We start from the raw sequence: 14,468 nt of genomic DNA on the forward strand, positions 1-14,468 counted from the left end.
GGCCGACACACAGTAGAAGTGAGCGGCGCAGAGACAGGCGTCAGGAGGAGGCAGGCGCTAAAGATTCTGCTGTGCACACGAAGCGCCCCTGGAGTAGTTCAGCTGAAAGAGCAACAAGAGCAGCTCCCTCTCTTGCTCTCACACTCACAATCTGATTCACGGCTTCATTACTGTTGATTGAGGCACCTTCCTTTTTTCATCCCGAAAAGGTTTTTACTGGGTTTTACTGGCACTGTTACAACCAGGAGAAATATGTACGGGGAGGAGATGGAAGAGAAATGTAGCATTTCTGCATTTTCCTTTGGTCTCCTCTTCCCCTTCCCCTTTGTATGTGACGCGGTATATTTTGTTTCCCGTTTCTGTTCCTTTCCTGTGGTTGCCTTGCCCACCAGCACTCTGGTCTGCCGGGATGGGATGGAAGCCCGGCTGGGCGTGGACAGAGCATTTGTTGTGAACTGAGACCCTCTTGCACCCCACCCCCTTTTGACAAGAACCCACAATGGAACCAGGCCCTTCTTGTGTCCGTTCTTTTTTGCATTACAAAAGGGTTTCAAGCACATGCTCCCATCTCTGCCCACCTTTTAAAAGAGATGTGCTGGGTTGGAAGGGACCCCTGAGGTCATCCAGTCCAACCCCCTGCAGTGCAGGAACCAAAGCTCAAGCATCCCTGATGTGAAGGGCAGCCCACCCTCTTCCTGGGGAGCCCCCTTCCTTCTTCAGTTCTGAGGGAAGCCTCCCCACCCCGCCTGAAAGAGCAGGGCTTCAGGGAGACCCCAAAGGGCCCTGAGGATGGGGAGAGGGGAAGGGGGGCCTCAGAGCCAGCCTGGCCTGCTTCTGCCCCCAGAGGCTCAAGCCCTGCTGCTTCTGTGGGGTGCCCTTCGGCTGGGAAATGAAGCGTGGCCCTGGATCCAGGCATGAAGATGATGCCCCACGACACAAGGCATGGATGGGCAAAAGGGCCTTGGGCAGCACAGCACGCCTCACCCCTGCTGTGCGCATACAAGAAATGAGGCCTCCCTGGAAACTGCGGGTTGCAGAGGGGTGGACTAGATGACTCTTTGGGTCCTTCCAACTCCTCAATTCTAGGACTATACAGGAGAGGGAAATGTCAGGATGCCGTGGGTGAATGGATCAAGACACCTTTGCCAGACTGGCGCTGCCATGTCAGTCGTTCAAGAGAAATCAGAAGCCCAAGAGCACATAGACAAGTGTGGTGACTGAACTGCCATGGCCAATAAGCCAGCTGGGGTGGGAGAAGGGAAGGGCTGTAGCTCAGTGGCAGAGCACCTGCTGTGCAGGTAGTAGTTCTCCAGGTGAGCCCCCAGCATTTCAAGACAGAGTTGGGAAAGAATCCCAGCCTGAGCCCCGGAGAGCCACCGTCTCTGGAGAAAGAGTGGCGCTCAAAGACCCAGTGGCTTCTGGACTCGGCTGCAGTGCCAGGCCCAATGGCAGTGGGTGGTGGGCACCTTTATAGCAGGGGGGAGGGCCTGTGGCAAGAGACGTCCCTGTAGCCTAGGGGGCAGCTGCCTGCTGGCATGGCCCTGAGGCCCAACAGGCCAGTTCTGTAAAGCAGGGCCAGGGGACATTTTTGGCTCCTTGTCAAGACCAGCCTCTGCTAAAGCTGGCAGGTGGGTGAAGCTGGCCGACTGTGAATCACATGACCTCATGCTGTCACCTGATTGACAGGTGAGATGTCCTTGCCGCCTGTCAAGAGGTTCCTGGTGTGGTGGCTCAAAGGCAGCTGCAAGCAGGACATTTTGGCTTTGCCCGCAAAAGGGTGCTTTCTGCCTGTTCTGCTGGCAGGTTTCCCATAATGGGCATCTGGTTGGCCTCTGTGAGAAAAGGATGCAGAACACTCTGGCCCTTGGCCTGATCCAGCAGCCAGGCTCCACTTAGGCTACTGTTTTGTCCTTCTCGCCACTTGACATGGGAAGGAGAAACAAGGAGTCAGCCAAGCAGGATTGGCCTCCCTTCGCACCAGCTGGCAGAGGCTGGCAAGGGCCCTCCTGGCACTGGAATCGGCCTGGCACCACCAGGATTGCCCTCTTCACGCTGGCTTGATGTGAAGGCACCACAATCCTGTTCTGGGCATGGCTTTAAAGGCCAGACTTCCTGATTCCCAAGTTGAAGCAAGAATGGATAACGATCAGCAGGACAGAGATGGACCAGGTGAAGACCCCTTCACTAGCAGTGCTCCTCTTTTCTTCTATTTATTTCTGTTTTCTTTAATGGCCAACATGGTTAGAGTGTCAGGCTGATGGGAAGCTGGTTGCAGAGGTTGACTGGCCACGGGGGTTTCTGTGGATATGGCTGAGGTTGAATGCAGGCGTATCCTTAGGGCATCAGTGAAGGGTGGTATAAAACTCAAACAAACCACGATGTCAGAAGCAGGATAAGCCCAGCAAAGGGAGAGGCAAAGAGCTCAGGCTTAATGCTCTCAGGATGCAGCTTCATGGCAGTTCTTTGGAGCTATATTAACTTTTTCCATAAAGGAAAGGTTTGGGGACGGTTGGAGGAGGCGGCTCATGTGGCCTTACCTGTGTCGTTTATCAAAGAAACTGTGTTTCTTTCTATATTTGGGTGCTCTTCACAACGAAACAGGAGGCATTTTAGGGCCCAATTAGTACTAGTGTTGAAAACCCTGGATTAATTGAGGTCCAATTACCCAAAAGTATTTATTCATTTAATAGAACTGTAGAGTTGGAAGGGGCCCTGAGAGGCATCTAGCCCAACCCTCTGCAATGAAGGAATTTCAACTAAAGCATCCATGGCAGTGGCCATCCAAGCTGTGCTTAAAAACCCCCAAGGAAGGGGAATCCACATCCAACTTTGGGTCTCAAGCTGCTTTTGGACTACAACTCCCATCATCCCTAGCTAGCAAGACCAGTGGCCATGGAAGATGGGAGTTGTAGTTCCTCCTGAGGTTTAACTGGAATCTCCTTTCTTGTAACTTGAAGCCATTGGTTTGAAGCTTACCCTCCAGAGCAGGAGAAAACAAGCTTGTTCCCTCTTCCATGTGGCAGCCCTTGGGATATTTGAGGACGGCTTTCCTATCTCCTCTCAGCCTCCTCTTTTCCAGGCTAAACAAAACCAGCCCCCTCAACCATTTCTCATCAGACTGGAAGGACACCAAAGGACATCTTGCCGCCCCCAGAAACACAACCCGAACAGGAGGAGCCCCTGAAGTAACCAGCAGCCAACCCAGTCCTATTTCTCAGAGGATGCAGCCCTCTCTCTGAAGCCCCCCTTCCTCAGTGTACCACCATCAACCCCACCACTGCCCAGACAGGTACACACTGTGGGCCTCATCCAGCCTTTTTATTAGTACAAATGTGCAGAGATGTGCCCCCATGAAAGAAAGAGGCCATGTGGGGCACTCCCCCTTCCCCAGTAACCCCCACCCCGATCCCCTCTCTCCTCTAAGCAGACCACACAGCTGGCTCTCCCGCTGCACCCCCACCCCACAGAGACAGATGCTCACCCCACCAAACCCCCTATGCCGGCACATGTCATTCGCCCAGCACCCCCAAAGCCCACCCCCTATTTAAACAACGCCAGCTGGCCAGAAACCCCTCTCTGGAGGGAGGAGGCTTTTGCTGCAGATTCACAGGGTCCAGGAGCTCTGCTGCAGCGCCCCTTGTGCCCAGACCTTCTACGGCAACTCGCCCCAAGAGGGGCTTCGGGGGGCAAGTCCAGCGGCCCCCTCCTCGGGCCCAGAAGCACTCCCAAAGGCACAGCAGCTGCGTCCTCCTTGCCTCAGCAAATGGCTCCAAAGGACAGGGCGGGGGAGCCCAGCGGGGCCTCAGGATCCGGGTGGTGGCGCTGTCCCACTCCGCAGGCCTGTGGAAACAGACAGAGGGGGTCAGAGGCAAAGAGCCTGAGACCTCAAGCCCCAGGAGATGGAGGGGCCAACTCCAGGGAGAGCCAAAGGCCTCTGGGTGGGTTGCTGCTTGGAGCCAGGGTGATGGGCGTTGCTGGCCCTGGGGCAACCTCTGGCCATACTTACACAGGAGGAAGTGGCGCAGGTTCTCTTTGGAGCCGCCAGAGATGAGGAAGGCCCAGACGGCAGCACCTGCCATGAGCAGGTAGGCAGGGAGGAGGCTCCCCAGGTAGATTGGGTTCCAGAATGTCTACAGGAAGGGAGACAACATCACATTGCAGTACACAAACAGGGAGGGGAAGTGAATGCTTCTGGAGGAAGAACTAACAAAAGGCATCTCCATAGGGACAAATGTCAGGTTTTGCAATTAGACGGGAAGAACCAAGTGCACAAGTGGACACAATGAGGGACACATGGCTTGCCAGCAAAACATGTGAAAAGGATCCAGGGGTCTGGATCCGAGAGCCAGTGTGGTGTAGTGGTTAAGAGCGGTAGTCACGTAATCTGGGAAACCGGGTTCGCTTCCCCGCTCCTCCACCTGCAGCTGCTGGGTGACCTTGGGCCAGTCACACTTCTCTGAAGTCTCTCAGCCCCACTCACCTCACAGAGTGTTTGTTGTGGGGGAGGAAGGGAAAGGAGAATGTTAGCCGCTTTGAGACTCCTGAAGGGGAGTGAAAGGCGGGATATCAAATCCAAACTCTTCTTAACATGAGTCCACTGTGTGATGCAGCAGCAAAAAGGATTAATGCTATTCTAGGCTGCATCAACAGATGTACAGTGGTACCTCTGGTTGCGAACAGGATCCGTTCCAGAGGCCCGTTCGCAACATGAATAGAACGCAACCAACAGCAGCACGTCTGCACACATGCGGGTTGCAATTCGCTGTGTCTGCGCATGTGTGAGCGGCGAAACCTGGAAGTAACCCTTGCCGGTACTTCCGGGTCGCTACAGGATGCAACCTGAAAAAACGTATCATGGGGACTTCCGGGTTAGCGCCTCCGGCAATGGCGGATTTCCTCTGATCGGGAGGAATCTGTTCCGTGGAAATCAGGGTCTGGACCGCCACGGCGAGGCGGAAACCCATTAAAAACCACAGGTGGGAGAAGCCTGTGGACGTGGGATTCGGCTGGCACCTTTTGCGCCTCCACTACTCGCGGGGAAACCCGGTTTCGGGGATCCAGAGCAACGTGGGGTGGGCTGTGCGGTGCTTCGAATCGACTGCTTCTTTCACGGAGTGAAGCCGCATTGCTGTTGCCGGAGAGCGCTTTTTCCTGTGGACAATTGGACTCTAAACAACTACCCGTGAGTAGAATGGAAAATTGGATCTCTAAACTTCTTAATTTGGCATCGAAACGGGAAGGTTTCAAACAGGAAGTCCGCCTTCCTCTTTTGTAAATAGATTGAAGCAAAGACGTCGCAAGCTAAAGCCTGGAAAGTCTTTTGTAAAGGATTAAATCTCCATCTGTTAAAATTACCAAACCCCCCTTGGAAGCAGGAGAAGAGGGGGGAAATTCTAGATCGTTTAAGCCTGCAGGAGAGAGAGAGTGAAGAAAGATAAATCACCACCGTTTCGAACCTGGGAACGGGCTGCCAGTAAGATTGACGTTTTGGGAAAGTTCATTGTGAATAAAACGTAAGTTGACAGATAGTTAAATAAGAGATATATATTGTTTCCATTGTTTCCTTTTGCACTTAAAAAGGAGCAAAAAAATTAACTGAAAATCGAAACTAATTCTGTCGCTGGATCGGCGTTTGATGGATACAAATAGAAATTGTTTCCCCTAGAGGGAGCTTTTGAAACTGTTGCAGGAGTGGAGCTGGGGAATTTTCCAGCTGCAAAGATTAAAGAGCGTGAGAATCAAGAGTCTGACCTTGGACAAGAATGTTGACAGAAGAAGCCTTAGTGATTGCATTTTGCAAGACAAGTGCTTTATCAGAGCAGCTTCATGAGAAGACGGATGTGTGGATTAATAAAATTGACAATTTGGGACAAAAAATGACTGAGTTGGGACAAAAAGGGAATATCTATACAGAAATTACTCAGGAATTAACCCAGGAATCCGTTTTGACATGGCAAGCTGTGGAGAAGACGAAGGAGAAAGTTGTTGCTGAACCTCAAGTAATTCAAGTGGAGAGAGCCCCGGCCTCACAGAAGCAATTTGATGATCATAAGCCGTTGCCCTTTATGATCAAATCTAGAGAAAGCCAGATTTGGTGGGATGGAGCCCTGCTTGGATTGGAGAAGGAAAGTTGGATAGATCTCCTTATGCAGGGATGTTCTGGCCTTTGGGATCTGGATTTGGGTCAAGGGGAGAGTGGCGCTCTGAAATATCTTTTGGACTTTAGTTCTGACTATGGAGAATGGGCTGACCTGTCGAGAAGGAATAGACATTGTTAGGCTGGAGTTTCCCTGAGATCTACTCCTCAGTGCCAAAGGAAGGAAATTAAGAACAAGATCAGCAGAAGATAAAGTAAAGTGCATGTATAAATATGAAGAAGATCTGCAGAAGGGACATGGAAGAGAGTTAAGAGCCTCGGACAGAAGGTCACCAGGTTGATGGGCCATATGGTACTGATAGAAAGGACTGACAGAAACCGAGACCAGGGTGAAAAGACGGTGGAAGAAGATTGGGGGGGGGGGATTTTAAAAAAAAATTAGAGAAATGTTGCGAAATTAATGAGTGTTAGAAAAATGTTGGAATGAAATTATATGGCTTTAGTAGAAATGTTATAAGGAGTTAAGTATAAATAAGTTTTAGGGTTTTAATGGTAAGATAAGGTTAAAATAAATTAAGATAATTAAATGACAGAAAACAGTGAAAGATGGAAAGGATTTGCTGAAATAATTAATAACTAGAATTCTCTCTTTTTTACTTTTTTCTTTAATTCTTAAACTTTTAATAAATATTATTTTTTTAAAAAAGAAAAAGAAAAAACGTATCATGAAGCAAACATAGCCTGAGCTATGACTGTAGTCAAAAGGCTCCCTTGGGTGGTGGTGGAATCTCCTGCCTTGGAAGTTTTTCAGCAGAGATTGGGTGGTCATCTGTGAGGGATTCTTTAGCTCTGGTTCCTGCACTGCAGGGGGCTGGGCTAGATGACCTTTGGGGTCCCCTTTCAGCAACAACTCTGATTCTAACCTAGGATTTTGCATCACTTTATGCTAAATGTAAGGTGAAGAAGGGCAGGAATTGAGTTTCATTCTTAATGAAACTTTTCCATTCTCTCCTTTGCAGGATAGTTCTCAAATGTGCTGCTGCTTTTCTTGTCTTTTTAGGATTTTTAGCATGTCCTTGAGAACTTGCTCCTACCCGTCATCTAAGAATTGGCCTGTTCAGATTTCTGCTGGTCTGACAACTGAATGGAAGAAGTATCTCAGATCTGCCTCACCCTTTGGCTGCCAGCAGTGTGTTGGGGGGGGGGGTGAGGCCTCTCAGGGACCATCACGGCCCCCTTTCATGGTGACCCAGACACTCCATCCACCTTGTTTCAGGTGTGCTGGCCTAGATCAAAGGGGGGTGGGTGTCCACACACACACACCTCTCCAACACAGCGCCTGAGCTCCCCATGACCAAAGTGCTGGGTTCAGGAAGCCGCCTCGGAGCTCTCTCGGCACAGGTGAGGGCAGAAGGTGCCCAGGAGCGCCTATGCTGGGTCTTCGGAAGATGCGACAGGAGAGGCAGGGAAGGGTGGGAGAGCAGAACGGGGGGGGGGGTCCCCAAGTCTGGGGCCAGCCCGTTCTCTCCCCCCCACCCAGCGCACCTGGGAGCTGGCTGCTGCTTCCTGAACCGGTTTCTCCATGAATGCACCATGGCGGACGCCGGAGTGCGGCAAGGGGCACCTCTCTGGCAGCGTGGGAAGCCCTGATCCTAGAGGAGCATCATGGGGGGGGGAGGTGTATCACCATCCACCCCGATCCCTAAGCATGCACTGGCTGCCAGTGGGCAACTGGGCCTGGCTGGTTGCACCCAGAGCCCGGAGCGCCTTGGGACCCCAGGGCTTGGGACAAGAGCTCCTTCTGTGGGGCTCCTGCAGGGCTGGCCTGACTTGCGGCGGCAGCCCAGGGGCAAGCAGCAGGGCCTTCTCGGTGGTGGTGCCCCCTTGACGCAACTCCCTCCCAGGGCATTTTCAACTGGCCCCCGCATGAGAAGCATTTGGGTACAAGGTAAAACTGGCTCTGTTTGTCCTGTTTTCAGGGACATTCAAGGATCTATTCCTCAGGGAGCTTTTGGAGAGCTGCTTCTCCTCAGCTGGCTTTCCCATTCTCCTTGGACCTTGCTGGGCTGCGTCCTCTGAACATGAAGAGACTAGCATGGTCTTCCCCATCCTTTCATGCCGTTCCCTTTCCCCCCCGAAGCATTTCCTTTTCTGTGGACATGGACTGATTCCCTCCATGGAGCAGCTTCACAGATTCCATTCAAAGCTCCAGTTAGATTTCTCCATCCCACGTCTCCCTCCCCTGTAAAACTTGCTTCTCCTGTCTGGTAATACTAATTTTATACCAGAAGTTCTTCTAACTTTTGCATAAAGACTACAAACACTTTGGGGACTCTTCTTCTTTTTACCTGGGACATGACTTTGCAGTGCTGAATTTTCTATTTGAGAGGCAGATACAGACTGTTTTATGCTGGCAATTAAGTGTAGCTAAATAACAGCAAATTCAATGCAATTTCTCTGGAGATTCATTTAAAAAAAACCACTATTAAAATACCAAATACTAGCAAGTTAAGAACAGTTGGGAATTTGGAAGACCGAAGTCAGTATTATTTCACTTATTCCTTTAGGATTTAGATTAATGCATTTTCTTACTTCTTAAGGGAGTTGGAATGGAGAGTGTGGAAGAGACACCCCATAGCAGCCCGTGGGGTGGCCGGAGGGGGTGGCAGTGCTTTCCCTCTCCCCTTCCCAGCCCCACATCACTGCCAGTCACTGGCAGCGGAGGGGGGGGGCGGCAGGGAGCTCAGCACAGAGCAGCCGCAGTGTCAAGACTGCACCACTCGACCCCAAGCCCCTGCCCCCCCCCTGTGGCAGCTGCTCCCTTCCCTGCCCCTTATCCCCCAGGATTTGTTTTTGGTAGCTTGACTTCATTGATGCCATTATTTTATATTCCATTTATTCTTTTATCCTTCCTTTATAATAAAAGAATAAATGTTGCCCCGATTTGTTTATTATGCAATATACTGCTTGTTTTATGCTGCACCTTTATAGCAAATAAATAAATAAACGAACCAGCGTGAGACGTGAGCCCCTCTCTGCCCTCCAGCTACTCACCAGGCCAGAGACGATCAGGTGGGTGAGCACCACAGCGCCCACCTCCCACCACTGCTTGGTCTCACAACCGTGGAAGAAGATGACTCCCCAGAAGGTGTGCAGAAGGACCAGCACCAGCGTCATGAAGGCTGTGGCGGGAGAGAGCATCCGTCAGGCAGGGAGGAGGCAGGCCAGGGGGGTCGGGGGGGGAGCCTCTGGAGACCCTTACCTGACGTCAGGAAGTAGAGCTGGGAGTCCCCGTGGATGCCCACCGTGCCTGGCCCCAGAGCGTCCGCCAGAAGGTTGATCATGGAGAAGGCCCCACTCATGAGGCCAAAGCCCAGGCCGGCCACTGCGGGGAAGAAGCCGTGGGGCGCAGAGTCAGACCGCGGGACCCTCCCACCCCCGCCTCAGACCCATGCTCCCAGAGCCCCCCCCCACGTCCCCCCCCTTCCTGGACTGCTCTTTTCCCTCCCAGAAGGGAGATGGCTCAGCCCCAGATTGTCTGGACCGGGGTGTGTGTGCACTCAAGCAGCCCCTCCCATGGATATAGAAGTCGGACCCCACCCCCACCCCCGCCTTCGGGCCTCCTTTCTCCCTCCCTCCCTCCCAATCCCCAAGGGAGCCTGGGCTGAGAGCCCCCGAAACGCACCGTACGCCATCTGCTGGATGGAGATGGGAGAGCAGCCATCTTCACTCAGGGCCAACAGCCCCTCAATCGCCTTCCTGGTCAGGGGAGAGAAGGAATCCTGAGTTTTGTACTGGAAATCTTCAGCATATCTCACCTTAAGCACTTTGGCCTGTCTTAGAACCCGAGAGCTGTAGAGCTGGAAGGGACCCCCAAGGGACCCCCTCAGCAAGGCAGGAATCACAACTAGAGCCTGCAGTCTTGGTGCAAAGTGAGGGTCACCCTTTTCCTCTCTGCCTCTGTTTTCAACTTGGTTTCAGGAGAATAGCGTCTGCACAGAAGAAACCCCCAGCCAAGCTGATGACTGGAGTCCACGCAAGGCAAGCCCCCCCTGCTGGCCTTCACAGTCCTGGGGCAGCCCCCCATCTCTCCCGATGGGGCTCCTCACGGGTGGCGCTCATCAGGATTAGCCTTCAAGGGGAATCTCTGAGCTCCAGAGGTGGGTGGGAGGGGGGTGTCCTGCAGACAAGACAGGCACACTGGCCTCAATGGGACCCCTTGCTACAGGCAGACCAGTATCTCCTCTGCCCCCGCAGCAGCCATTGCTGCGTCTGCCAAGCCCCTGTGGTGGACTGTGGGGCAACCCACACCGTCTCTGCCCCAGGGATCTCACTTTGCCCTGGAGTCTCCTCCACCCCACAGTCCTCATGCGGGTCGGGGGAGGGTGCACAAGTTAGTGCTGGAAAGAGGAAGGATCATTGCGCTGACGGCAACCTTGGAAGGCAAGACTATGGGGGAAAGGCAGCCTTCCGCATGAGGAGACGCGTCGGAGCCCAAAGAGATCCGCGTGAAGACGGCCAAGGTGCAGGCTGCCACTGCAGCTCCTCCTCAGCGTAAGAGGAGGGCAAAGAACAGTCTTGCTTCCTCTGCTTGCTGCCTCCCTGTTTGGCTTCCCCTGCTCTTGCCCAGCTGGAGGCTGTGGGATCGTGACCCTCAGGCCTGGGTGGGAATCCCTGAGCATCAGTCCAAAATGCCCGGGGAAGGGAAGATGTTCCGATGCACAAGCAGAGAGACTCAGGGAGGCCCAATATTCAACCAGCCTAAGAATCTGCTCTGATAAGCCTCTTCATGTACCAGTTTAATCTGTATTTTCTCATGGCGCTACATTGCTTTATGCAGCTTTGTTTCCTTCAGATTACTGACATCTATAACATTGCCACAGGTCCCAGGAATTATGAAGAGGCAAGGGAGAGCCCTGCCCCCCCAGCCTCCCTCCAGGATGAACCCCTAACCAGCCCCCCTTGTCTGTGGCTGCTCAACCCACCACGGACAGGAAGAGGGGGAGCTGCCTGGTGCCCCCACATCCCTCCACCCACCTGGCCCTGCACTGCCTGCCCTGACCGGCAGCAGCCACGGCAGTCCAGGCATTCAGGCAGAGGCTTCTCCCAGTGCTGCCAGGCCTCCTTCTTTTCTGGGGGTCAAAAATGGGCACCTGGACAACAATCTGTGGTATCAACTGGCATAATGGGTCATGGGCAGCATCATTTTGCCCAGGACTGGCATCAGGCTGGTTGGGCGGTGACTCCCGGGGGGCCTCCCTTGCCACCTGCAGCTTCCACCACTGCTTCTCCCCCCCCCCCGGACTGTCGCTGGGTTGCTGGGAGGGAGGGTCCCCTTGGCAGCGCAGGGCGTGGCTTTAAAGGGACCTTTCCTGGCCCAAGGCTGTAGCCCTCCCCCGTGTGCCCCCCCCTACCTGAGCAGCTTGTAGTAGAGGAAGCGGAAGGCCTCCTGCAGCAGCACCGAGAAGATGACGCCGAAGATGAGGAGGCCCCTCTGGAGCGCCTCGTTGGAGGGGTCGCTGGCCTTGGCCGCGATGAACCAGACCAGCGAGGAGAAGAGCAGCGAGGCCAGCCAGAAGAAGGCCCTGCAGCCGGGGGAGGAGAGGAGGGCCAAGGTCACCGGCGCCCCCCAGACAGGCACCCCCCCCCGGGCTGGCCCAGGAGCCCCAGGGCCCAGGCATCGCCCCCCCCCCGCAGTTGGGGGTCCGGCAGCCAGAGGCGCAGCTAGCTGCTCCAGCACATACTGGGCAGGGGGGGGGGCGAGTCCCGGGGGGCGGCGCGCCGATGTCCCCCTCCCCCCCAGGGATGACACCCGGGCCGGGCCGCACCCACTGCACCCTCTTCCTCCGCCGGTGCCGGCAGCCCCCCGAGAGAGGCGGGGCCCTGGCGGGGAGGGGGCGCGGTCTGCGGGGGGGGGTCTTCCCTGTCTCCCTCTGCCCCCCCCCGGCACTGACCCTGCGATGAGGATGATGATGCGCAGCGGCTCGGCCACCACCGTCAGCAGGAAGAGCGCCAGCGCCGGCCCGAAGGCGATGAAGGCGCAGCCGAAGAAGACGGCCAGAGTCATGGCCGCGCTCAGGCCGCGCACGGAGCCCCGACGGGGCGTCGCCCCCGCCCCCGCCGCCGCGATGCCAGCCCAGCCGGTCCCAGGAAGACGCGCGGCCTCCGCCCCGCCGCTTCCGCCCTCCTGACGTCACGTCCCGGCCGGCGCCCAGGCGGCTCCTCCTCCTCCCCGGGCCCGGGGGGCGCGGCGGCGGCGGCGGCGGCTCAGGGGCTCCCGGGCGCCTTCCGATCTCCCCCCCCCCCCAGTGCCGTCCCCGGGCGCGGCTGGCGGGCGCCCCGTCCGTTGCGAGCGCGCGGCTTCGCTCCGGGACCCGCAGGCCGGGCGGGGCGGGGCAGCGGGAGTCGCCTGGGGGGCGGCCTCCGGGGAGCCCCGCGGCGGCAGAGCCCAGGGGAAGGGCAGTGCCCACCAGCGGCGGGGCGGGGAGGGCGAAGGCCCTCGGCCGGGGGGGCTGGGAGTTGCAGCTGCCGAACTCTTGCCGTGGGGAGAGCGCGCGCCCCCTCCCGCCCCCTTGGCAAACGGGGGGCGCCATCTAGGAACACGGAGGGCGGAGCTGGGGGGGTGGATGGAGGGGGGCTCAAGGGTACACAGTACCGGCACCTTTTTTCAAATGTTAAAAGCCTGACACTTCCCGTAACAACTTCATGGTGACTACGGGCATCTTTTTCTATATATATATAGAGAGAGAGAGAGAGAGATGCCCTATATATATATATATAGAGAGAGAGAGCGCACTAAGGCTTTTGACAAAGTCCCCCATGATATTCTTGGAAGGAAGCTGGTAAAATGTGGGTTGAAGGAGGTAACCGTTAGGTGGATTTGTAGCTGGCTGGAGCCCAAAGAGGACTCCTGAATGGATCTTCGTCATCCTGGAAAAAAGTGACAAGGGGGGGTGCTGCAGGGGTCTGTCCTGGGCCCGCTGGCGTCCAACATCTATAAATGACTTAGATGAAGGGGTTGAGGGATGCTCATCCAATTTGCAGATGAAACCAAACGGAGGGATGGCCAATGCCACAGAAGACAGAAGCAAGATTCAAAATGAGCACAACAGCTTGGAGAATTTGGCACAAGCTAACAAAGTGAATTTCAACAGGGACAAGTGTAAGGTTCTGCACTTAAGCAGGAAGAACCAGATGCACACATATAAGGAACATCTGGCTTACCAGTAGGCAGTGGCGTAGCGTGGGGGGTGCAGGGGGGCCGGCCACACCGGGTGCAACATCTGGGGGTTAGGGTTAGGGTGTGCAAATCCACGGGTTAGGGGGCGCAAATTACTTGCCTGTGCTGACAACGCACGCTACGCCACTGCCAGTAGGACATGTGAAAAAGATCCAGGGGTCTTAGGACCACAAGCTTAACATGAGTCAACAGTGTGATGCAGCAGCAGAAAAAGCAAATGCTACTCTAGGCTGCCTCAACAGAAGTCTCATGTCCAGATCAAGGGAAGTCATAGTCCGGCTCTCCTCTGCCTTGGTCAGGCCACACCTGGAATACAGTGTCCAGTTCTGGCCACCAGAATTTAAGGAGGATGTTGACAAGCTGGAACGTGTGCAGAGGGTCTGGGAACCAAGCCTGATGAGGAACAGTTGAAGGAGCTGGGTATGTTTAGCTTGGAAAAGAGGAGACTGAGAGGAGATATGAGTGACATTTCAAATCTCTAAAGGTTGTCAAAAGGAAGATGAAGCAAGCTTGTTTTCCTGCTCTGCAGGGCAGAATTCAACCGTCTATAGGTCTATAGACTGACAGTACACCAGAAGGAACCATCTGAGAGCAAGAGCTGTTAACACAATGAAATGGACACTCTGAGGAATTCTTTAGCTGTTTTATTCTGCACTGCAAGGGGTTGGGCTAGATGACCCTTGAGGTCCCTTCCAACTCTACAATGCTATGAAATTTAAGGTGTATTTATTTTGCAGCGATGTGCATCACTGTACACTTATTTTCACTGAGCTGCAATTTCCCTTTTACTGCTTATTCAGCCGCCTGAGGAATCCTCACAATGCCTTTTGGGGTGGCGCCTCATTGGGCGTCAACATAACACCTTTCCCCCGCTCTTCTCGCCTCCAGCTTCATCCCTTTTGGACTGACCACTTTCACACCCTCAGGTTGGGAAGCTGGATGATCCCAAGCTTACATTAGTTCTCCCCTCCTGTCCAAAGCACCTGGCGAGCTCTGCTAGGCAGAAATGCATCCCTGCCACCCCCACACCTGGGGCCACGAGACAAGGGCATGGGCGCCAGAGCTCTGCAGAAGGACAAGGCAGCCTCATCCGGCACACGAGGAGCCCCACCCCAAGGGGCGCAGGATGGT

The 14,468-nt window shown here is 54.7% G+C and overlaps 1 protein-coding gene across 1 annotated transcript; it reads right to left on the bottom strand.

Moving 5' to 3' along the window:
• Nucleotides 1-3,494: 3,494 nt before the first annotated feature.
• Nucleotides 3,495-12,229, bottom strand: LOC309543050 (gamma-secretase subunit Aph-1b-like). The gene is made up of 7 exons (XM_082242268.1): nt 12,052-12,229; nt 11,512-11,682; nt 9,783-9,856; nt 9,360-9,482; nt 9,152-9,279; nt 4,007-4,130; nt 3,495-3,840 (listed from the first exon to the last, which is right to left on the bottom strand). Exons 1-7 carry the CDS (start codon nt 12,162-12,164, stop codon nt 3,803-3,805), a joined length of 771 nt encoding a protein of 256 aa, XP_082098394.1. The 5' UTR covers nt 12,165-12,229; the 3' UTR covers nt 3,495-3,802.
• Between the last annotated feature and the right edge of the window lie 2,239 nt (nt 12,230-14,468).

This window comes from Podarcis vaucheri (assembly GCF_965113315.1).
Source record: "Podarcis vaucheri genome assembly, chromosome: 11".
NCBI lineage: Eukaryota > Metazoa > Chordata > Lepidosauria > Squamata > Lacertidae > Podarcis > Podarcis vaucheri.